Source organism: Fusarium solani (genome assembly GCF_023522795.1).
Source record: "Fusarium solani strain SB1 chromosome Unknown bctg00000004, whole genome shotgun sequence".
NCBI lineage: Eukaryota > Fungi > Ascomycota > Sordariomycetes > Hypocreales > Nectriaceae > Fusarium > Fusarium solani.
Genome location: NW_027072152.1, coordinates 1,268,928 through 1,290,327, shown reverse-complemented (window position 1 = coordinate 1,290,327; position 21,400 = coordinate 1,268,928). Strand labels below are relative to the sequence as shown.

Here is a 21,400-nt window from a genome sequence, read left to right as displayed (position 1 = left end):
CAGTCTTCTAGTCGTCACTGTCATCTTCATAGCAGTCCCCGCCGTCATTGTACTAACAGTCATTGAACCAATAGTCCTCGTCCCAATCGTCCTCGTCCTCGTCCTCGTCCCCATCTTCATCCTCATCCTCATCCTCCTGTCCGACAGTCGGGTCAAAACCATCAGGCTCGGTCTCACACTGGACAAACTCCAATCTGAGGCGATCCTCCTCTTCCAGAATCAAGCCCACCCCGTCTTCCAGCATCTTGGGCGCCCAGAACTTAGGCCGGACTCTCGGGTTCTTCATCAGTTGCTGAATGGCAGCCAGAGCCGTGTTGAAGTTGGCATATCTCTTCTTTCTGCGCACGTGATCCATGTCCCATCTCATGCGCAGCTTAAAATCTCCCGTCCAGTTGGAGAGCTCCTCACACATTATCTGAATGGGGTGAGTGTCGTAGTAGTGGAACTGGACGCAGATATCGAGACTCCGGACAGAGTTTTGGAAGCTGTCGGGGACCAGGTAGAAAAAGAAAGAGCAGTCGGTCTGATCGGAGAACAGAAACTTGTTGGATTTGAACAGCAGTGTAGCCCCCTCGTTATATCTGAAGCAGCACGGTTCAGTATCCTCCTCGACTCTTGATTGCTACGAGACTCACGTCATCTGACAGGTGTAGAGCAGGTTAGTCGCCAGTCTGCACTCCTCTTTACCCACGTCTGGGCATTCGGAATGAGGCGGCGCATCGTCTGGCTGTCGACAAGTGTAAAAGAAGTACTTCGGGGCGTTTATTCGCCGTCCAGGAACAACATGGACTGAGCGAGACCCAAAGGCCTCCAAGTAGATCAGACGCCGGATATCGGGGATGATCTTTTGGAAGAACAAGGATTGCTCTTGCCCGTTGACGGGGCCGGGCTTGTCGATCTGATCCCGGGTTTCAAAGTTCATAAGCATGATGCTAAAAGGGAGCGCTCGATGCTGGCTGCACATGCATCGAGGCAGGGATGTGGAGGGAGGAAGAGGTGACGAAGATGAAGAAGCGAAGGGAGGGGAGAATGGATTTGGTGCATAAAATGTTGGCAGAAATCAGGCAGCCAGTCGAGCACAATGATTCACTGTCAAGAAAACAAGCAAACAAAAAAGGACATATCCACCGTACCTTGATGCCCATCTACAAACAAACAAAGCCTGGCTTCTGAGCCCAACCGTCCTCCAGCAATATAGTTCCCCTCCTGATTTGACAAGTCTTTTACAACCTGACCTTGAAAGGTGCATGTTCTGAAATACATTTGTAGCTCAAGTATTCATAGGTCTGCATCGATTAGGAGTCCTAAGTAGGACAGCCTCAAGGAGCCTCCCGGGCATAATGAGCACCATCAAGCTCAGCAAGTTGGTGTTGCTGAGGTATAATTGTCTTACCCGCCTCTTCTGAAACGGGGTCCTGTGGTACAGATGGTGTCGTAGTTGTCCTCCTCTTTCTCCGCCAGAAGAACAAGGCCGCACCTATCAGGGCTACCCCAAGTACGCCTACGCCGACACCGATGCCAGCTTGAGCCCCAACTGATAGCCCTTCTTCACCCGAGCTGTTCGCCGGTGTAGATGTAGTGGCCGTCTCGCTAAATGTGTCCGTTCCGCTGGTCGAAGTCGGTAGGTCTGTAGCTTGCCTGACAAGCTGAAACAGTGGCGCACGGAGAGTGACGATCGACTGTGTGATTGTTTTCACCTCGTCGTCCTCGTCAGAATTGGTGGCTGTGGAGGTTCCGCCCAGTGTCAACAGGCTTGACCAGCGCCATCCCGTGGTGCATATAAAGAACTCGGCCGAGGCGCCGTCCATGAGGCTGCTCTCACATGTCTGCGGACCGGCCTTTGCGCAGATTTCCTTGATGCCCATCAGCAAACAAAACGTTCGTCCTGTTTGAGATAAGAACTCTGCATTGTCTATCTCAAACTTCATCTACAAAGTCAAATTCCACTCTTCCTTCAACCCAAAGCCCAGCTCTAGACGCCTTCCTGCAGCTTAGTATCCCCCGTCCTCCCGCCTCCTCCCCGAGCGACACCCGTACCGTGCGGAATCTATTTCCTTCCGGAAGTATAGGCAAGCTGCCGTATCTCTCTGGATCAGTAGGAGTCAGGGAATCTTCCTCGAACTGGACCCCTGCATGAAAGCCGTCTTCTTCCATGTCGACCACCACACGTGCAATCTTGGCGACCACAACACTACTCCATATGCCTTCTCTGTAAGGAGCCACTGTGAGTAAACCAATGGCTTGACGTCTGAGCCTCGGGTTACGGCACTTTACAGCCGTGTAATACAAGGGAGATATGATACCGAGGTCGAAAGTCACCCTAGGTCCAGTAACGCTGCGGTGACCCTCGAACGGGCCGCCCACGGCGAATCCATTCATGTTCCACATTTTCAATGTCTGGTCGATGATGGATGCAAACTGTTCGCTGTGTTTGTCAAAGACGCATTCGTGAGGAGCCAGGGCCGTAGAAATCATGATGGATGCCATGGTGTGGAACATGCGAAGCATAAAGACGCCGTAGATTGTGCGATGGTTGGACTGGGATAGCAGGTCTTGGAGACTTGCTTCGTATGCTCGTATCCAAGCCGAAGAAGCTCTCTCCAGAGTAGCAAGTTGGTGGATATCGCCCGGACATTTGTAATTGTCCGATTCAAAGTCCTCTGAGAGTCGTACGGCTCCGATGAGTAACGCGTCAAGGTGGTGCCTGGCTTGCTGAAAGGATCCAAAGGCCTTTGGCATCTCGGTTGGTGTCCAAGCCTCCTTTGTCAGGCCCGACAAGCTGCCTGGCCCCTCAAGAAGCATCGACTGCATGTAAGCCCGAGTAAACGGCTCAGCCAAATCAGGTTCGACTTCGTACCCGCAGTTCTGCGCGCGACGGACAAGAATAAACCCATTCTTGAGATGGGTCGCCGCAGCCTTATGATTCCCCTGCACAAGTTCAAACGCCGTAGCAAGGATGCAAACGATGAGACCATTCCGGAGAAGCCGTTTTTCGGTCCGGGGTAGTTGCATTTGCAGCATCTCCAGCACTTTGGCGTACTGCTTGATGGCAAAGCCCTGGTCTTGTCTGTTTGCCGCCGCCGCACTGATGTGGTTCTGCAGCATCCCGTCGCAGATAGTTTGAGCTCTGCTCTTGTATGCGGCGCCCAAAGCAGACGCTCCATGAAGGACAACAAGCTCTGAGGAGCTTGCCTGAAAGACCAAGGATTCCCAAAAGGAAGAGGGAAAGGCACCTGCCAGCTTGGAGGCGGCGATGACACGAAAAAAGTCAAAGTGCCCCTTTTCCTCTTGAGATGCCATCGACGGGATAGGTGTGTTTAGTTTTGATAGTGAGGTGCATTGGATGGGAGATGCCCGTCCTTCATCCCATATCCCGTAGCCAGCGCAGAGACGACCAGATGATAGACACTTGTTGCATGAAGGTTTCCCTTCATCGCACTTGATACGACGGAGCCTAAGATGGTTAGCTTGTGGAAGTGTAATTCCTCGGTACAACTTACTTGCATGTTTTGCAGCCAGTCTTGACCTTTTGCCGTCTTCTCAGGCTTAGTACATCAACGTCCATCTCTGACGGGAACTTGCTGTTAATACCGGTGGCTTGCTAGCTCGTGGCAAACCAACGCATTTAAGCTTATACACCCACGGCAATAGCCTATCTCCGGAGAATGACCTCGCATTTCCTTGACGCTGACTGGTCCACGAGGTTGTATCAGTATTGCACCACAGCATCTCTTACACGCGATATCTAAGCTCGGGAATGTCATCCAATCGGTTTACATCTTTTGTTTAATGTTTCATCGGCTTACATGTCAGCCGAGACATGGTAAAGCCTAAACCGACGGCCTCTTACATCCCCGTCTACTTGCTTGCTTCCTGTTTCTGCTAATAATCTCATCAACGCTCAAAGTCTTTCACTTCAATGCCTGAAGAAAGCCCACTGACCCCGTCTTCCATCACGGGCGGATGCCTGTGCGGTGCCATTAGGTACACAGTCAATTTCACGCCAGAGTTCCCATGGCCACCAGTAGTAAGTCTCCCCTTGAAGACACTTGAGTCACCCGCTAACTAATCAGTCTTCGTCATGCCAATGTACGCAAATTCATAGATGAACCCATGTAAATTGCTGACATCTCAAGGCACCATGTGCCGCAAGTGGACATCGTCACTCGTCGCGCAATTCCTCGTTCTCTCCCCCAAGCAGCTTACACCAGCCCTAAACACATTCCCTTCCTTCAAAGAATACATTTCATCATCTGGCCGGTTTCGCGGCTTCTGCAGCGACTGTGGGACATCTATAACTTGGCGTTCTGCCGACTATACCCCTATCTTTGATCTCTACCTGGGCACATTAGATGAAAAATGGCTGGTGGATGGCGAAATGGGAAAGATACTGGCAATTCCGAATGGGACTCAGTACTGGCTCCAGAATGCTATCGAGGGTGTCACTGACAAACTCAAGGGGGGAGGGCGTATCTCACAGAAGGGCCAGATGGGCTACGAGACCTCGATCCTGCATCCAAGACAAGCGATGGACTCTCTTAACGATAACTCTTATCAGGACATTTACGTTAGGTATGTGATAATCAATTTGAAAGATAGTCTGGTAGAAGTTCATATTTAGATCTCTTTTATTGGTTATTTTATTACTATTACTGTGTTTTGTTATCACTCCCCTTCTCTTTAGAGGGTGAGTACCTACCCAGGTATTGCTTTCATCCTGATCCAATCTAATGCCCTAGGTCCCCGGCTGATACCTATGAACACCGTTCCCTACATTGAATCCATGGAAACACCCATCAGGTCATATACCAGCCCTATAGACGCGACCAATGACACGGTGAAAAGCGTCACCATCATCCGAGTCAATCCCTTGGTCCTCGTCTCCCTGCCGATCCGGAAAATGCTCGCTCGCACTGACAAATGTGAGCCCGGGCTGGTCCAGAGGCGAACGGGGCTGGATAATCTCCTTGTCGCTCTTGTTGCCCAAGATTACCTCGACGCTGACCCTCTCCGCAAGCGCCCTTACAGCACGGCCAAACTCCCTCTGGGTTTCCCTTCGCACCTTTTGCTTCTGCCTCTTGGGAATGGGGTCTTCCATCTCATCGACCACACGGATCTTTACCCGTCTGAGGGCGCCCCAATTGTCCCAGTCACAGAGCATCGAGACCGCGAGCCTGAAGGCATCAGTCTCCTTTCGCCATGTCTCTGGCTCGTAGAGGGACATGTGCAGTTCCAGGAAGCGGATAAAGCGCACATGATCGATAGCAATGCTGTTGAAGTTGATTAGGTCGATCGGATTCTGACAGAGAAAGGTGTTTGTGCTGTAGAGAAGGGCGATGCCCTCTTCGTAACTACAGCTAGGTCAGTCCCCCTCCTCCTAACAACACCTTGAATACTCACGCCCTCTTACAAGTCCACAGGATCTTGGTCGACAAATACCTCCACTTATGCCTGGACTCGTTGTGCGCATGAGGAAGAAGCTTGGCCCCAGACCTGCACACGCAGTGCAGCCAGCCCAAATGTGTAAGAGGCGGGTGACCGTGCCTCCAAAACTCCTCGTCGTTGTTCATGCCGCGGCCGTTGATGAACATTAAATGCACATGGCGAGAGCCAAAGAGATGGAGGAAGATCTCGCGCCGGACGTCAGGATGAAGCTTGGTGAAGAACTTTGAGTGGCTCTGTTCGTCGCCTGTGCCGAATCGAACCATTGTGGCTGTGATAGATGATGTCTCGGCTTCGTTGTTGAGGGAGGAGATATTCTCAGTTGCAGGGTTGCCGTATTTAATAGTCTACAGAGAGGTCCAGTTGTGAAGTGAAAAACTGCACAAAGCGGTAGGTGAAAAGAAGAAAGACACGATGATGAGTGAACAACAACGGAATCAACAGTCTCCAACCATCACTCACTCTTCAAGAGTCGTTCAAGCGGCCTTTATTCACCAAATGCCCTTTCGTCTCCTTTCCACACAAAGAGACATCATCCCCTGTGAATGCATGAGATCCAGAACAAACCACCAAGCCTCTTCAACCCGACACGTCCCAAGTAGGTTCTAGACCACCTCCCACTCTATAATCGGCTCTGCTGCTACTACTTCTGCTTTTAACGAGTCAAGTCGTTTGAGTTCCTCTAGTCCAGCCAAGTCAAGCGGTCTGGCAGCCTCGAAAATCCGTCTCATTTCCTCAAATTCAGCCCAAGTGACCCATCCAATCCTTATCCCCCGCATCTCCCGAGCCCTCAGCTCCTTGAGTAGAATCCCCAAAGTCTTTCTCTTCTCGACGTTGAAAAGGATCTCAAAGGTAACCTCGTCGCTCATCCTCGGCCACAGCATCGGATTGAGAGCCCAGGGAAGGAAGAACCGCCCTCTCTTAAAGGGGTCCTTTATCTCGCAAGTGAGGCGCCCCGACAGTTGGTAAACAAGTTCCATTTTGTTCTCGCAGCGCAGTTTCGCTGATCTCAGATATGGCATGGCGCGAAGTTTCTCCCATGTTTGTTCCCACTGCCACATGTCTACTGCGAGGGGAATGCGCAGGTCGACCTTGCGGATGAGATCCCACCGCAGTACCTTGATACAACCCACCCATCTATCCAGACCAGCGTCTTGGCTAAACTTGAAGACGTTGGTTGAGTAGAGCACGCGGATGCCCTCCTTGTGTGCCCTCTGACACGTGCCTAGTAATGATGTGTGGGAGTGGTGCCTTTGGCACCCATAATCGATATTAACAGTTGCACAACCATATAGATACTGGCAGATCAGGTTGCGGATGTCCTCGTTGAGGATGGTAAAGAATTCCGACTGGATTTGGGGGTTTATCTGAGATCGCCTTGATTGTCTGATTGTCAATGTCTGAGATGTAGCCATCTTGGCAACAAAGTGATGATGTCGATTCGCAGTGAAGTGGGTTAAGTTGCCTCGCTTGCAAATCAATGATGAACAACAGGTAAACAATGACGAAGTAGAGTTTCTGGCGCACAAAATATCATGTTCGACTCCATATGGTTCCGGGCGCTCGCGCCTTTCTATACTTCTAGACAACCTTCACAACCTTCACAGTAGACTTTTTTCATCCTTTAGACTTCCTCCCGTGCAGAGAGACCAGATCCAACAAAACCCTATAACGCCCGAATCCACCAAACTCGCTCACGTTTACAAAGCTCAGGCAAGCATCTTCCTGAGAACCTCAATCTGCTCAAGCACTGTGGCCTTGCTGGTGCCGCCCTTGGCCGATCGGCTCTCGACGCTAGTCTCGTAGTTGAAGACGTCGGCAATGTCCTCCTCGAATCGCTCGTCGATGGCCTTGATCTGCTCGTACGAGAACTCGTTCATGGGGATGCCCGTCTCCTCAGACTTGGCCACGCATCGGCCCGAGATATGGTGAGTCTCACGGAACGGCACGCCCTTGCGGACAAGGTAGTCAGCCACATCGGTGGCCAGCATGAAGGGGTCGAGGGCCGCCTTCATCTTCTCGGGGTTGACGGTTAGGGTAGCGAGGACACCGTTGGCGATCTGAATGCTGTCCGAAACAGTCTTAACGTGGTCCATCATGGGCTCGAGACTCTCCTGGAGATCCTTGTTGTAGGTGCTGGGGAGACCCTTCTGGGTCATCATGAAACCAGCCATGTGGCCAAAGGCACGACCAGCCTTTCCTCGGAGGAGCTCCAGGCTGTCGGCGTTCTTCTTCTGGGGCATAAGAGAGCTGCCAGTAGAGTAAGCATCCGAGAGACGGACAAAGCCAAACTCGGCAGTGTTGTAGATGATAAGATCCTCAGCCCATCGAGAAATGTGCTGCATGAACATGCTTCCCCACTGAAGGAACTCGGAGACAAAGTCTCGATCGGCAACACCACCCATCGAGTTCCAGAGGAGACCCTCGAAGCCCAGCTCCTCGGCCATCATATCACGATCAATGTTGAAGGGGTTGCCAGCAAGGGCACCACAGCCGAGAGGGCTTCGGTTGACACGCTTGATGGTCTCGCGGAGTCGGTCCAGGTCGGCGGCAAAGGCCAGACCGTAGGACAGCATCCAGTGACTCCAGCGGACAGGCTGAGCTCGCTGGAGGTGGGTGTAGCCGGGCATGATGTACTCGATCTCGGTCTCGGCGCGGGCGGCGATCACCTTGAGGAAGTTGACAAGATGCTCGTCGATCTTTCGAAGCTCGTCTCGGAGCCACATTCGCATGTCGCAGACGACCTGCTCATTGCGGCTGCGGCCGGTGTGAAGCTTGCCAGCAATGTTCTTGCCGATGATCTCGCCCAGTCGGCGCTCGTTGGCAGTGTGGATGTCCTCCTGCAGAGGTGGTCAGAGATAGCGCCAGTGATAACAAAAGTGTGTCACTGACATCGACACCAGAGATAATGGTAAAGGAGTCAGTCTCCCACTCCTTCTGGACCTCGAGGAGACCCTCCCTGATCTTCTCAAACTCCTCCTGGGTGATGATGCCAGACTTTGCGTTGGCGCGGGCAAAGGCGATGCTGCCGAGAATGTCCTGCTTGTAGAGGACACGGTCAAAGAAGATACTCTCGTTGTACTTGACCATCAGGGGGTCGAGGCCGCCTGAGCTCGAGGTCAGCTCAATCCCGTCGTTTCGCGATCATGACCATGGAGGGAGTCATACCAGTGAATCGGCCACCCCAGAGCATGCTGCCCTCAGGCTTGGAGTCGGACGCCATGCTGCAGATTGTAAAGGGTGAGTACGAGTGCGACTGGGAGTCAATTGACGATCAAGTGTCACAAAGAAAGAGATCAAAATGTCGAGGAATGCGTTGGTTGTAAGTATTTTGAAAGGTTGAGCAAAAGTTTTGAGCCCAGGGTTGGATTGATCCTATCACATTGCAGCGCCCGCACGCACGAGATGCGTCACAGTTTCCCAACTGTTTTCTTTTCCGAGTTACGGAGCACTTCAAGCTGGGAATTCAGCCGCACGGGCCAGATTTTGAATGGGCAGTGGAATTTTTGTGGGCGGGCGACAGTCATTTTCAGCGAATTCGCTTGGTCAAAAACTACAGAGGGCTCAGGGGATTGGCCGATCCTGGCCGGCTTCCCCAGACAAGAGCTTGAGGTGAAGTTGTCTGTCTTGATTGGAGGGTGGTGATTGGTTGGTTGCTTCAACTCTTTTATCTTATCGGAGGTTGGGGGAGGGGGAGGGGAAACACACAGAGCAATTCTGCGAATATTGCCCTAGAGTGGGAGGTGACACAGGTAGAGGCGACACAGGTAGAAAGAGAAACAGTGGCTGAACAGACTGTAACTGAGGTTATAAATAATATTTGAAATTAAGGGCATTAGTGTGTACTCTTGAAGGAGAAGATATACACAAGTTCCCTTCATACCTCAAAAGCATGTGCAGGTACAGATCTGCACCCATGAGGGAAGGAGATGAAAGAGAGAGAATCAACCCCATCTCAAACAAAATCACGGAGGAGCTCCTCTTGCTCCTTTCACGTGCAACAGATCTTACCGTCGCCTAAACTAAAAGGCCGGCGGGATCTGATGTCGAGGCAAGGAAAAATAAGCTAAAAACCCACGAGCCAATTCCGTTGGAGTGACACGGCATCCATCCATCGCATCGCGCACAGACCCAGGGCCAACCTCCCCAGGTCCAGGATGCCGGTCCCGGTGCCAGCCTTTTTGTGAACAGCATGGGGGAGAGACAGACAGATGATGATGACTCGGTCATTTTAGAAAGAATACGCGAGGGGGCGTTGGTTTGGGGGATGTGCAGAGGGGACTCTAACCAGGTGACCCGTTTACCCCAGATTCAGACGGGAAGGGGGAGGACACGGCGTGCATCGGGATTGTCAGTCCGGTGTTATTGACACCTTTTGCAAGTTCACGGAAATTCGGGAGACTCGCCCTGTTTCCCCTAGGAGATGCCTCGGGTTCTCTTTCCAATGTCCTGCAGGAGTAGCTGAAGAGTGTGTGTGTGTGTCTGCCTGCAGGCTGGAGGGGATAGGTACGTACCCCCCATCTCTTATCCAGATGTAATCTCCATCTGTCATAACCAAGACGAGGCCTGGGATTGGTCGAAACGCCATCTTTGATTCAGAGATATCAACTTTTTTTTTCTCTTGCTTCAAACCACATGTCAATGATTTGTTTTGATGAGATGTTACTTTTCCTGCCGTGCCACGTCTTTCATTTCCTGTTACTCAATCGTTCACGTCCTGCCTGTCCTGGTGAGGCGACAAACTGTCGACATGTGGTGCTTCTTCGGGCGGGCCTGGCCGATCATGACTCTACTCCTAAAGTCAACGTTGACTTGTAGGCATCACCAACTGGAATTCCTCACAAGCCACGTCTCGAACAGGATTATTATCAATCAACCAAGATTCTGCTGCTGCCAGCTCCAAATCCTCATTTCCTCCTGCTGCACTGCTACATACACGCGCCCGTTGGTGCGTGTCTCTCGTCTGCACCTGTGTCATACTACCCCAGTCTGGCCTCGCTTGGATGTTCGGCGCCTTGGAACCAACATTAGCCTGTCTCGAACCATGTGCTTTGGCTGGGGCCGTTTCCGCGTAGGGCGGCTGCTAGTCCAACTCGCAAAACTAAACACACCTCCAATTACGTAGGTAGGGTCCAGCTGGGGAACCTTTGAGATCAACATTCTTACACGTATTTTCTCGGATGGCACGGACAGAGGACAAGTCGTCAACCATGGAAATCTCCAGCTTCACGGTTCCGTCAACATGGTAGATCCCTCATTGGGCTTCCATCACCCACCCGCCCTCGCCTCGTCCATCCCACGCACGAGGCGAGAGTGAAAAAGGTGTGGACGATCACTTTCTTTGGCGTCAGACACACAGACGCCCATCTGTCCGCCTCCATCCCACCCGGCCGCCCGCCAACCAAAAACCCCATGTTTCTGCCTGTCTCCCCCGGACTGCCGAAAGGGGCAATGTTCTTCCCCTCCCCGCGAACGAGAGGGAGTGTGTGCTCTTGTCGCGTCCCACAGGAACGGCGAGGACGGAGCTGCTGCAGATTGGGTGTGGGTGAAGCTACTCCAACCAAGTGCCGTCAACTCCGACCCGGTTGGTATTGAAGGATGCATCGGATGCAGGTTGCTATTGTAAGAGACCGGGGGAGGGGGGACACTTGGAGTTGGGGTTGTGATGAGGGGGGAATAGCATCATTGTCTGGTGGGATTTTGGTCCGATGTTCGGTTCGGATGAGGAAGCCGACCTGAACCGATGAAACAGGGTCGGTCCTGTGAATGATGGATGGTCTTGTCTTGGTCAACGGTTTCTGTGTGATGAATCAATGTCTGTACGAGTTATCCATGGTTGACACATGTCGATGAAGACATAATTCTAGTGTCAAAGCGAAACTTGTCTCGAGCCTACAGTAGCTGCCTAGTAAACAGAGATGGATGCAAAAAATAATGTAGCGTCCACTCGCTAACGCCGTGAACTAGACGACACCACGCCATCCCGCCCGTCTCCGGCTGCAACCCAAGTGCGAGACGGCTCGATGCACCGACTCGTGCAACAGAGTTTCTCGACGACCCCGGAGCGTGAAGACCGACTGACGGCGGACAACATGTCGTCGAAAGAGGAGCGCAAAAGCAACGGCGACAACGAGGACCCCCATGTCCTTGACCTTGTCCCTTGTGAAATCTGGAAGGCAAATGCGAGGGAGCGGAGTCTTGGGTTTTGGGTGTCGTCGACCCATGCATGTCCCGGGCAGTTCGACGACGCCCAGATCCAGCCCAAGCCATGGATTGAAGGCGTGTGGGTAAGGTGGTGGTCGGGCTACGGGTGTGCCAACTGTGGCCTGTTTTGGAAAAGGTTGTTCGAGAGGGCTTTTTTTTTTTCTCAGTCTGCTCCATTGGAGGGATGGATCCTTGGTGTGGAAATCTGGTGAGGCAGCGCTAGGCGGTTCTCCACGCCGAGCGATGGATGGAGCGAGGAGCGCTTCGGCGCGGTACAACTTGAACCATGGAGCTTGCTAAGTGACCTTGGGCCAGAAAATTCCTCAGATCCAATACAAATAAATCTCTCCCTCTCCCTCAGACTTTGTTCACAACTCTTCTTCCCCTTCTTCTCTTACACTCTCAACAATCATCGACTCTTGATCACGCAATCCTCCTGGTCCACAGCCTAGGTCTATTCTAATTCACGCCGATTGAAGCTTCCCATCATCTCGACAACATCTCCCGAACCACCCGGCTTCTTCCAACCACCCACCACCACCACCACATAACAATCACCATGTTCTCCGCTACCCGAGCTCTTCGACAGGCTGCTGTCCACGCCGAGCGCACTCCCCTCATCAAGTTCCTTGGTCCCCGAACCATTCCTGGTGAGTTTTTACTCTGAGCGTCTAGCTTTCCCAGCGCTCTTATTTCCCCTCCGAGCTTCACCCTCGGCTAACATCTTACAGCCAACATCGACCACTCTCCCAAGCCTCACCCTGCTTCTCCCGTTGGCAAGCTCCCCGAGTCCTGGTCCGGCTACGGCAACGGCAACGCCGCCTCCCGCCACACCAGCTTCAGCTCCTACCGCGACGCCGCCCAGCAGCACGGTCCCCTCCAGAACTCCATCCACGCCAACTCTGGTGTTGGTGGCCGCGCCGGCTCTGCCCTCGGCAGCGTCAACGCCCCCGACGGTGTCTACTTTGACGTCTCTGAGCTCCCCGCCCGCTTCCACCGAAAGAGCCTGAACGCTGCCGAGATCGAGGCCATCGAGTCTGGCGGTGCCGCCCTCTTCTCTTAAGCTCGCTTTCCCCGCGCTGAGGAGCGAGGAATCACGGGTGGAAGGTGGAAACAGGACGGACCGGACGAACGAATTATCTACGATGACACAGAGAATATGACGATAGCCAGGGGAGCCAACCTGCCTGGAGCACATCTCCCGCACCACATATATATGGTGCACGAGTAAGGCTGAGTGACCAGGCGCACCACGGCATACCTTGACGGTGCTTTGATCGGGATGAGTACGAAAGACCATTCCCATTGAGGGGCACTGCCGACTTGGGACATAGCTCCCAGTCACAGCTGGATCCCCTCTTTCGCTTCGAGAAACCGCTGAGGGCACCACGGCATCACCGCCGCAAGAGGTCGTTAATATTGAGGGCTATGAATAGGCACCGCCAGGAGGAGGAGGAAAAAGAGGAGAACAAGACAAAGTCGGGACTTGCAAGTTATGCCCGACTCACGGAGAACGTTTTGGACCTCCGTATCTTGTTGGCTGGCATCAACGCCATTTCTTTCTATTCTGTATAGCTGGATACACAACCTTCAGAGCTCTTAACAGCGAGCAAGGAACAGCAAGGCGTTGGAAACCAAGCAAAGTCATTTTTGGTAGAAACATTATCAATACCACAAAAAAAGTGTATACACCCAATACTGTTTCCCCTTGTCTACCGTGTTTACTGTATTGGCCAATGAATTGACCCTTGATGGTTGATTTACGCGCGCCCTTTTCCGCGCATCAATATTCCCGCGATGGCCTCACATTGGGAGCAATATCATGACAAACCGCCGACTACGCAGCCGACAACGGATGTTGCAGGCACAGGCACAGGCCCTCCCTTGCACACACACGCACACACTCGGCCGGGTTTCCAAGATGCCAGGGGCTTTTGCACATTGTGTCATATTGCCAGTCGGCTTCTTGCCGGCCCCGGCTACATCAACTTTGCCACACCCATTCCGCTTCACGCCCCCCGAACACGGCGCCGGCGGGCGGTCGTTGGTGTTCGTGGGGCCGCGTCCACTTGACTTGAGGCTCTTTGCGCCTCATTCTGGGGAAGTTCAAGCCCATTTTCAAAGATGATGTTCTAAGTAGGTTGTCCATCCCGGTGCCGGTCCCGGTTCCGGCACGTTGGACTTGGAGGGACGGGACAGGAACAATAGTCATAGATCCACTTGCGTTCGAGAAGCCGCGATACCCCAAAAAGATCGGGATTGCGTCTTTGACTCCTCAAGAGATACAATTGAATGACACAGAAAATGAGCTCCATACTCAAAGGTCCAAGCACCGATATTACCCGACGTCGAAATGGTGCCAGAATCGACAACCCCGGGAAAACCCGGGGCGCAATGACTGTCCCCTAAAACAACAAGGAGATTTTTCTTTGAGGTTGATCAAACCTCGTCTGCAGGGGAGACCATGGTTCGACGAAGCGGAAACTCCCGCCTTGCCTTTGCCTCACCTTGGCGCGTAACAGTCGGTCAAGGTGAAGGAGAGAATGCTTCTCGAACAACAACAAGCAGGAAGGGTTTCACTGCCTATGCTTTTCTCGTATGATGGGATGGATGGATGTTTCGGAGCTTGGCCGCCGTGGCTTGTGCAAGTGCCGGCGTTCATGTGAATGCGCTACAACACAAAGTGTTGGTGGTGGTGGTGGTCTGGGCTGTCGGAGTAATGGAAAGGGTTGTTACACAGACAAGCTTCGTTTCGTGGTTGTGCCATCATGGTACAATATCCGGACAGAAGGGAGCATGAGGCTGAAAAGTATGACGTCCCTGGCTTACACGTGGGATGATACTCAAAAAGAGCCATCACCACACCGAGGCTTGTCCTTGTCTTTCCATCTGCAACTTGTCGGCTCCCGTCCCCCGAGCCGCAATTGTCTTTTCTTATTAAAGGGTCCAAACATGCCATTCTGAGGGCATTCAAGGATGCGCGAAGACGTGCCGATTGTTCGGAACTTCACCGACACACCTGGTTTTCGGCGTCAGCAAGGTAAGAGGGCTGCATTCTCGGTCAAGAGGAGAACCAACACGACACGTTGTTTCTGTCTCGGATGCTCTGTCTGGCATTGCACATGCATTTACATGGAGCATGAGGAGGGTTGGGTGCGATGCTAGGCCTCGGGTGGCATAGACTCCGGTGCCCAAGTGTCTGATTACTGAATTCTCAGGAGGTACTGCATCAAGTGGACAAGGAAACGGTAAATTGCTTCACTTTGTCTAATACATTTACAAGTTGAGTTCATGTCTTTCAGCTCGTGCCACTGTTGTGATGGTGGCAGCTTTAGGGTAGACCAGAACTTGGGCATGGCATCAAAGTGCAATCATGGGTGTGTGAAATCTGAATGGGGGAAAGTTAGGGACTGTCGTCCATTGATGGAGGCCCATCGACTCAGCAGTTTACCAATGAATGTAACATGGTAATACGAAGGCTTTCAGGGGGCTAACGCTGGATCGGAGGGCTATATTGAAAATAAATGTTTAGCTCGAAGCCCGAGTATAAGAAACATGAGGACAATAACTTTAACCCACAAGACGCCTGCAACCATTCCGATCGCTGTGAAACGAAACAGGCCCCAGTGTGTATTAGGAGCTCTAAGTTTGGGGGGTATAACCTCAGTCGACCCATGGGTACCCGTGGGCATTCGTCTACCCAAGATGACCCATACTATTACGAAGACTAACACGGGTAGCCGTGGGTATTTTCCTACCCAAGAATTACCCATGAGAACTCACCTATCCAGAACAACCAACAACTGCCGCAAAATTTAGTATGGGGGTTATGGATACCCATGGGCACCCACGGTTACCCAGCAGCGCACATACTACCCATGGGAACCCGAGGGGCATTTCACATTGCCCACTTGAACTATGGGTACCCATGGGTCACTTAGGTAGAGGGATGACCAATAATGGACATGAAATCAAGACTCAAATTGTATAATTGTTGAACAGAGCAGAAACCTGAAGACGGGCACAGATGTAGTTGGGGCCACCGGAGAAGTGCAAGACAGCGTTGACGAAACAGACGAGAGACGACGGCAAGCCAAAAGAGGAGACGAACAAGAAAAAAAGAGAATTATACATGATGAAGGTGAACGTGACCATGGTTTCTGTAGCTGCGCCCTGGCGGCTGTACGCTTCCATGCCGTCTTAATAGACGATTTTCATCTCCCAACTTGGGTATTTAACGCCCGACACAGGGCTATTCTTAACATATATTCATGAGCAGATCTTCATTTAACTCTAAAATATTAATCATAAGGCTGAAGCAAGTTAGAACAAAGCCATGCTTAAGCATGGTTGGCAACTCTGGTTGGCTGCTTCACACGAAACGCAACAAGTTGGCGACCCGTTCTTATCTTTATCGAGACTTGCTTCAATTTCGCAACTTGTTTACAGTCTTGGAAACTGTAGTATGAGGTTCTTGGCCCTATCTGACCCTTTTCAGGGAGCCCTGTTGGATCATGCCACCAATTGCAGCGTCCCTGGCTTGCTGCATTGAAACCTAGGCTTCCGCGGTGGCTATGCTACAGAAACGCCTTGTGCAGGCAGTGCTTAATGAGACGACAATTCTTTTATCAACCCGGTTCCTTCTGTCCTTGATCATTGTTTCTCATCCACTATCATCAAATTTCAGCAACTGTCTATTCATGCCGCCGCCATGTTTCTGCCAAGATTGCGCGTCCTTGGTCGAGCCGCACACCAAGTCCATCGTACCATACGACAATGCGGCTCAACAGTTGCTTTGCGCCAAATGTCATCGATAAGCAGCCCAACCCCATCGAATAATTCGAAACCAGGTACTTTTCAATATAAACCACTCAGTCACCCACGTCAAATCCGACTACTCTATCGTACCTCAGAGGACAGCTCAGATGCGGCGGCTGAAGAGCCGGCCTACACCCTGGAGCACGTCAACCTGGACGACGACCCTCCATTTATAGCTATATCGTACGTATGGGGTAGCGATGAACTCACCGACAAGATCAACGTAAACGGCGCAGAGGCCCGCGTCACAAACTCGCTATACCACGCAGTCAAGGGGGTGTTCTCTCACTCGCGAGACATCTGCCCATACTTCCCCAGCAAGAGGATTGCACTATGGGTAGATGGACTCTGCATCAACCAACGGCATGACGAGGAGAAGAACGCACAAGTGTCTCTCATGAGCGAGATTTACCGCAAGGCCACCATGGTCACGCTGTACGCAGCAAAGGAGGGCGTCGTGTCTGATGGCGCTCTTGAGCTAGCGAGGAAATGCTGCGAGTGGTTGGATTCTCACATCGACGATGACCCTGCAGAGTGGACGCCGAAATTGGCAAACCCCGAGTCTTTGGTAGAACTGGGCTTTCCACCAGAGGGTCACGAATCATATGCTTCCCTCAGACACATGTTCAGTCTGCCATGGTCCAGGAGAGCTTGGATTGTCCAGGAAGTTTCCATGGCCAGTGAGGTGGTGGTAATCATTGGCAAATCCACCTTTCGCTGGGAACCTCTTGAACAACTCGTTGCTAGTGCATCAGGGGGGATGCTACCGGCGGCTTGCTTCTACCCCCCGGAAGGTGGCGAAGACGAACTTATCGGAGGCCGACCAGGAGTAGGATACGTGCTGAACCACGCCCTGGTGAGATACTTTTCACACACAGACGAAGGCGAACCTGCCATGGAACTGTACGAGCTGCTCGGAGGATGTCACTCTCTTGCCAGCAGCAACCCAAAGGATAAGGTCTATGCTTTCCTGGGCATGGCCAAAGACCGACAACAGCTTGGCATCACGCCTCAGTATTCCCTGCCAGACCGACAGGTTTACATTGACACGGCCGCTCGCATCCTAAAGAATGCGAATAGTCTCCACCTGCTGTCCGACATCCTCCCTGGAAAGGCTCTCGATCTGCCGAGCTGGGTTCCTGACTGGTCATCTCATAACTTTGATGATGGTAGCACCGTCGATACTTCGACTACCCGCGATGAAGGGCAATACCAAGCAGACGGACATCAATCCGCTCAAGTCAGGTTCAACGACGATGACACCGAGTTTACTACCCAAGGGATCATATTCGACCAATTATGTCTGATCCTTCCCGCCGACAATTACGGACAGCACAACCCAACTTATCCCGGGGTGGCAGAGTCTTCTTCGGCCGCCGAGAAGACTTTCTACACCTTGATCGGCAATGTCCAAACCGATCTCGAGAGTGAGTGTGGGAGAATGGGCGTGTGTGCCTACCCAGGAAAAGGCGGCATGAAGGAGGCCTTTTGGAGGACACTGGTTCTAAACAATGGTGATGTGGGGAGTAAGGAGGCGGGGCCCGAATATGAGAGCTACTATGATGCTCAAGTCAAGCTCCAAGGGGTCAGGTTCATGGAAGAATGCGGTCATAAAGTGCCTGGCGTGGATGAGGAGGTGATTGTCAAGGCTATTCGTTTCGCCAACGCTATGAGGCGTACATCACGTCTTCGCCCGATCGGATTGACTCGAAAAGGATATATCGGCTCAGTACCAAAGAACTCTCGGGTGAACGATGAGGTTTGCATCTTACGCGGTGGGCGGGTCCCCTTCATCCTTCGGCGACTAGACCAAGGTTCGAGATTCTCGTTTGTTGGCGATGCCTATGTCCATGGCATCATGAGAGGAGAAGCATGGGAAAAGGCCCGGGACGAAGACAAGATCGACATAACGCTCGTATAGCAGGGCTATGCTTATCAGGCAAAATCAAGACCGAAATGGCTGTCCTGTTGATTCTCTTGAACCTCTGAAATCAAAACTTTTCTTCTCGTTGCATCGTTTATCCATATCAAAGCCATCATATCATCCAATGGCATCTACATGAGGCATGCCACCTTGCGGCTGCTGCAAAGATCCGACGAGGCCACCTTGATGCGTGTCGAAGGGCCAACCCAGGTGAAGGCCTCAACGAGCCACTCGTACCACACCCTTGTATCGTCAGTCTGTCGCCACATGCTGACCTCAAGCTCGGTATCAGCGGGGAAGTAAAGGGGGTTCTGCTACATGTCAGCATCACAACTCTATGTTTGCAAGGTGCTAGCATACCTTGAGCGGGAAAAAGATGGGGAACCATGAGATCATGTCCTTGCTCTTGCGGTCGATACGCTCAGGGTGCGTGCTGATCTCAATCTTTTCGCCCTTGTTCTCAGGGATCTGCGACTCGTACAGAGTAGACTCAAAGTAGCCGGCGAGACCATGAGTGACACCTCGTGTGCGGCACACAAACGTGAGGTGGCAGTATCGGGAGTTGTGATCGTTGGCTCCAGCAGCACCGGCCATGCTACCGCCTCCACCGCCGACAACACCGCCGGATCGCTTGGCCTCAAGGGCAGCGAGTGTAGACTCTGGAATGGGGTGCGAGAACTCCCATGCCTCTTGGAACCGAGGCTTGTTGGGCACCTTTTCAGCCACAAAGTCAAGAGCGAAGAGCCGGACAACCCAGGGGGTCTCGAAGGCGTTGGGGTCTCCAGGTGACCGCGAGAGAATGTCTGCGTGGATCTTGGGGGTTGAAATGGGACTCAAGTGTGCCGTGTAAGAGCTGGGGATGGAGATGCCGTGAGGCGTGGAGATGACATGCTGAATGCCATCAAGACACTCAGGCGACAGCTCATTGTCGCCAAAGGAGCCAAGAAGTTCCGAGATGAGGATATCAACCTTGCCATAGACAGGTCCATCTTCAGTCTCAGACACGATGGGACCCTTCCAGGCGCGCATGTCCGTCTTGACAACCCTGACTTCACCGTTCCAAACCAGTTCGTTCTGACGGAGCAGATAAACATATGCATTGGGGTTCTTCTCAACAGCCCACATGTCGATGGGAACACCAGCATCCTTGGAGGCCTTGAGGGCACGAGTGACGAGGGGGCCACGTCCAGAGCCGGCGACCGCAACAACAACCTTGCCCTCCTTAGAGGTAGGCTTGTTGAGCTCCTTCCATTCTTTCAAGGCCTCGTACACGGCGATTTCATACTGGCTGTACTTGACGGGATCTCCCTCGAAGACTTCGTATGTAGCCGACTCGAGGTTGTCTGACAGAGGCTGAAGAGGAGACTGGAGCCAGTCCTGGAAGCTGGTCAAGGTGGCACCCTCAAGGTAGGTGAATTCAGGCTGCTGAGACTCGAGCCACCTTAGATAGGAGATGTAGTTGTTAGTCTTTACTTGGAAGTTTGCGGTCTTGGCAGTCTGATTCTGTGACTCAGCCTCAGCAAGGGTTGGGAAGTCATCATGAGAGGCCAGCAGAGAGTGAGGCTCGCCCTTGATGTGAGAGACGTCAGGGCCAGCATCGCAAAGGAGGATCCAGGGCGCATTCTTGAGTCGCATGTACGAGAAGAACAGGTTCTGGTGGTGCTTGGAAAGCGAGGGGTAGCCGGCCTTGTTGGCCTGGAAAACTCCTGGGTTGATGGTAAGGTAGTGCAGAGGCTCAGCGAACCAACGGTCCTGGAGGTCCTTCTCAGGCATGACACGAGGTATTTGCAGAGCTGCGAAAGGCGTCAACGGGTAGCCTAATACTGGCCATGACTTGACTTACCAACAAAGAGTCGCGTGTTGTAGTTGCAGACACTGCGAACATGATGCCACGAATCCCATGCCGCCAGGAGGTCAATCTCCTTTTCCTCGGTCTTGGTAGGGGTCTTGACCTCAAGAGAAGAGATACTGGCTCCCTGAGACTCTACCTCGGGCTCCCGGTACATTGGCATGTGGATCAAAAAGGTCAACCGGTTGCCAATGGTGAGGGCCTCTTCAACAGCACGCGAATACTGCGCAAGACTCTGGTTTCCACCATCAGCGGAGGCGTCCTGTCGAGGTCCGGGAATGATAATGCTGCGAACACCGCAGAAGTTGGCGTAGTTAACTTCAACATTCAGAACCTGACGGGAGATGTTTGAGATGATGGGGTTGGCCGAGCCAAGATCAATCCAAGGGCTGATGACTGCCGTGTAAGTGTTGACAGCAGCGCAAGGAAACATGCTGGTATCCTTGGGCGTCAGGGGCGGCAGGATAGGCTCAGCCCGTGAGCCCGTCGCTGTAGTTGTGGCATTCTCGCCCTTATCAGAGAGAGCGGCGAGATGCTCGCTCACGAGGGCAAAGACTCGCTCGCGAAAGTGAGTGTTGGTGATGGGAGTCGTGGCAAAGGCCAGCTGTTCACAGAGTCAACCGGAGTGCCCCGACACAACGCACACGAGGCATCAAAGCCCTTCAACCAGCGACTGAGGCGTTCGTTTGACGCAGGCGACTTGCGACTTACACCATGGTTGAGCAGATGGCCGTACTGTAAGTCGGTGAGGGGCTCATCGCGGTTCGAGTCGTGATATCCGATGTTGAAGCTGGGGCGCTGAGGGCCGAAGCTGTCGGACATGTCGAAGCCAGAGGCGTCCGAGGCCATGATTGCAGATGTGAGCTTTTGCGTCTTTTGGTGGTTGTGGTTGAAAAGAAAGATTCAAGCTGAGATTTCCAATGGTGGAGTAAATCACCCCGCCAAATCAATTAATCGTTGGTTGTGGGAAGTGGGATGCGCCTCGTTTTCGCGCTGATGTTGAGAGAAGGACTGGATCTTGAAAAATAGAGATAAATAGAGATTTTATCAGGTGTATCTCCTTCCAGAGATGATATCTTCTTATCCAAGTGAAGCCCTCCACGTCGACATTCGGAGTAGCTCACAGAAGAGTTTCTTTTCGCGGTGAGAGATGGAACATGAGA

The 21,400-nt window shown here is 52.5% G+C and overlaps 7 protein-coding genes across 7 annotated transcripts; 2 read left to right on the top strand and 5 right to left on the bottom strand.

The window, feature by feature from the left end:
• Positions 1–52: 52 nt before the first annotated feature.
• Positions 53–928, bottom strand: MRS44_007486 (uncharacterized protein; the record flags this gene model as incomplete). Its single annotated transcript, XM_046281440.2, has 2 exons — positions 53–581; positions 636–928. 2 exons carry the CDS (start codon positions 926–928, stop codon positions 53–55), a joined length of 822 nt encoding a protein of 273 aa, XP_046128974.2.
• A 391-nt stretch (positions 929–1,319) lies between these two features.
• MRS44_007485 (uncharacterized protein) lies at positions 1,320–3,565 on the bottom strand (the record flags this gene model as incomplete). The annotated part of the gene is made up of 3 exons (XM_065620549.1): positions 1,320–1,928; positions 2,038–3,454; positions 3,501–3,565. 3 exons carry the CDS (start codon positions 3,563–3,565, stop codon positions 1,320–1,322), a joined length of 2,091 nt encoding a protein of 696 aa, XP_065476621.1.
• A 1,236-nt stretch (positions 3,566–4,801) lies between these two features.
• MRS44_007484 (uncharacterized protein) lies at positions 4,802–6,857 on the bottom strand (the record flags this gene model as incomplete). The annotated part of the gene is made up of 3 exons (XM_046282214.2): positions 4,802–5,351; positions 5,401–5,789; positions 6,057–6,857. The coding sequence occupies 3 exons, from the start codon at positions 6,855–6,857 to the stop codon at positions 4,802–4,804; spliced, it is 1,740 nt and encodes a 579-aa protein (XP_046128977.2).
• A 294-nt stretch (positions 6,858–7,151) lies between these two features.
• Positions 7,152–8,665, bottom strand: MRS44_007483 (uncharacterized protein; the record flags this gene model as incomplete). Its single annotated transcript, XM_046276967.2, has 3 exons — positions 7,152–8,282; positions 8,335–8,549; positions 8,611–8,665. The coding sequence occupies 3 exons, from the start codon at positions 8,663–8,665 to the stop codon at positions 7,152–7,154; spliced, it is 1,401 nt and encodes a 466-aa protein (XP_046128979.1).
• A 3,540-nt stretch (positions 8,666–12,205) lies between these two features.
• MRS44_007482 (uncharacterized protein) lies at positions 12,206–12,709 on the top strand (the record flags this gene model as incomplete). Its single annotated transcript, XM_046274037.1, has 2 exons — positions 12,206–12,296; positions 12,378–12,709. 2 exons carry the CDS (start codon positions 12,206–12,208, stop codon positions 12,707–12,709), a joined length of 423 nt encoding a protein of 140 aa, XP_046128980.1.
• A 3,648-nt stretch (positions 12,710–16,357) lies between these two features.
• MRS44_007481 (uncharacterized protein) lies at positions 16,358–18,385 on the top strand (the record flags this gene model as incomplete). Its single annotated transcript, XM_065620548.1, has 2 exons — positions 16,358–16,496; positions 16,560–18,385. 2 exons carry the CDS (start codon positions 16,358–16,360, stop codon positions 18,383–18,385), a joined length of 1,965 nt encoding a protein of 654 aa, XP_065476620.1.
• A 134-nt stretch (positions 18,386–18,519) lies between these two features.
• Positions 18,520–21,086, bottom strand: MRS44_007480 (uncharacterized protein; the record flags this gene model as incomplete). Its single annotated transcript, XM_046271247.2, has 4 exons — positions 18,520–18,699; positions 18,749–20,181; positions 20,232–20,841; positions 20,949–21,086. 4 exons carry the CDS (start codon positions 21,084–21,086, stop codon positions 18,520–18,522), a joined length of 2,361 nt encoding a protein of 786 aa, XP_046128982.2.
• Positions 21,087–21,400: the final 314 nt, after the last annotated feature.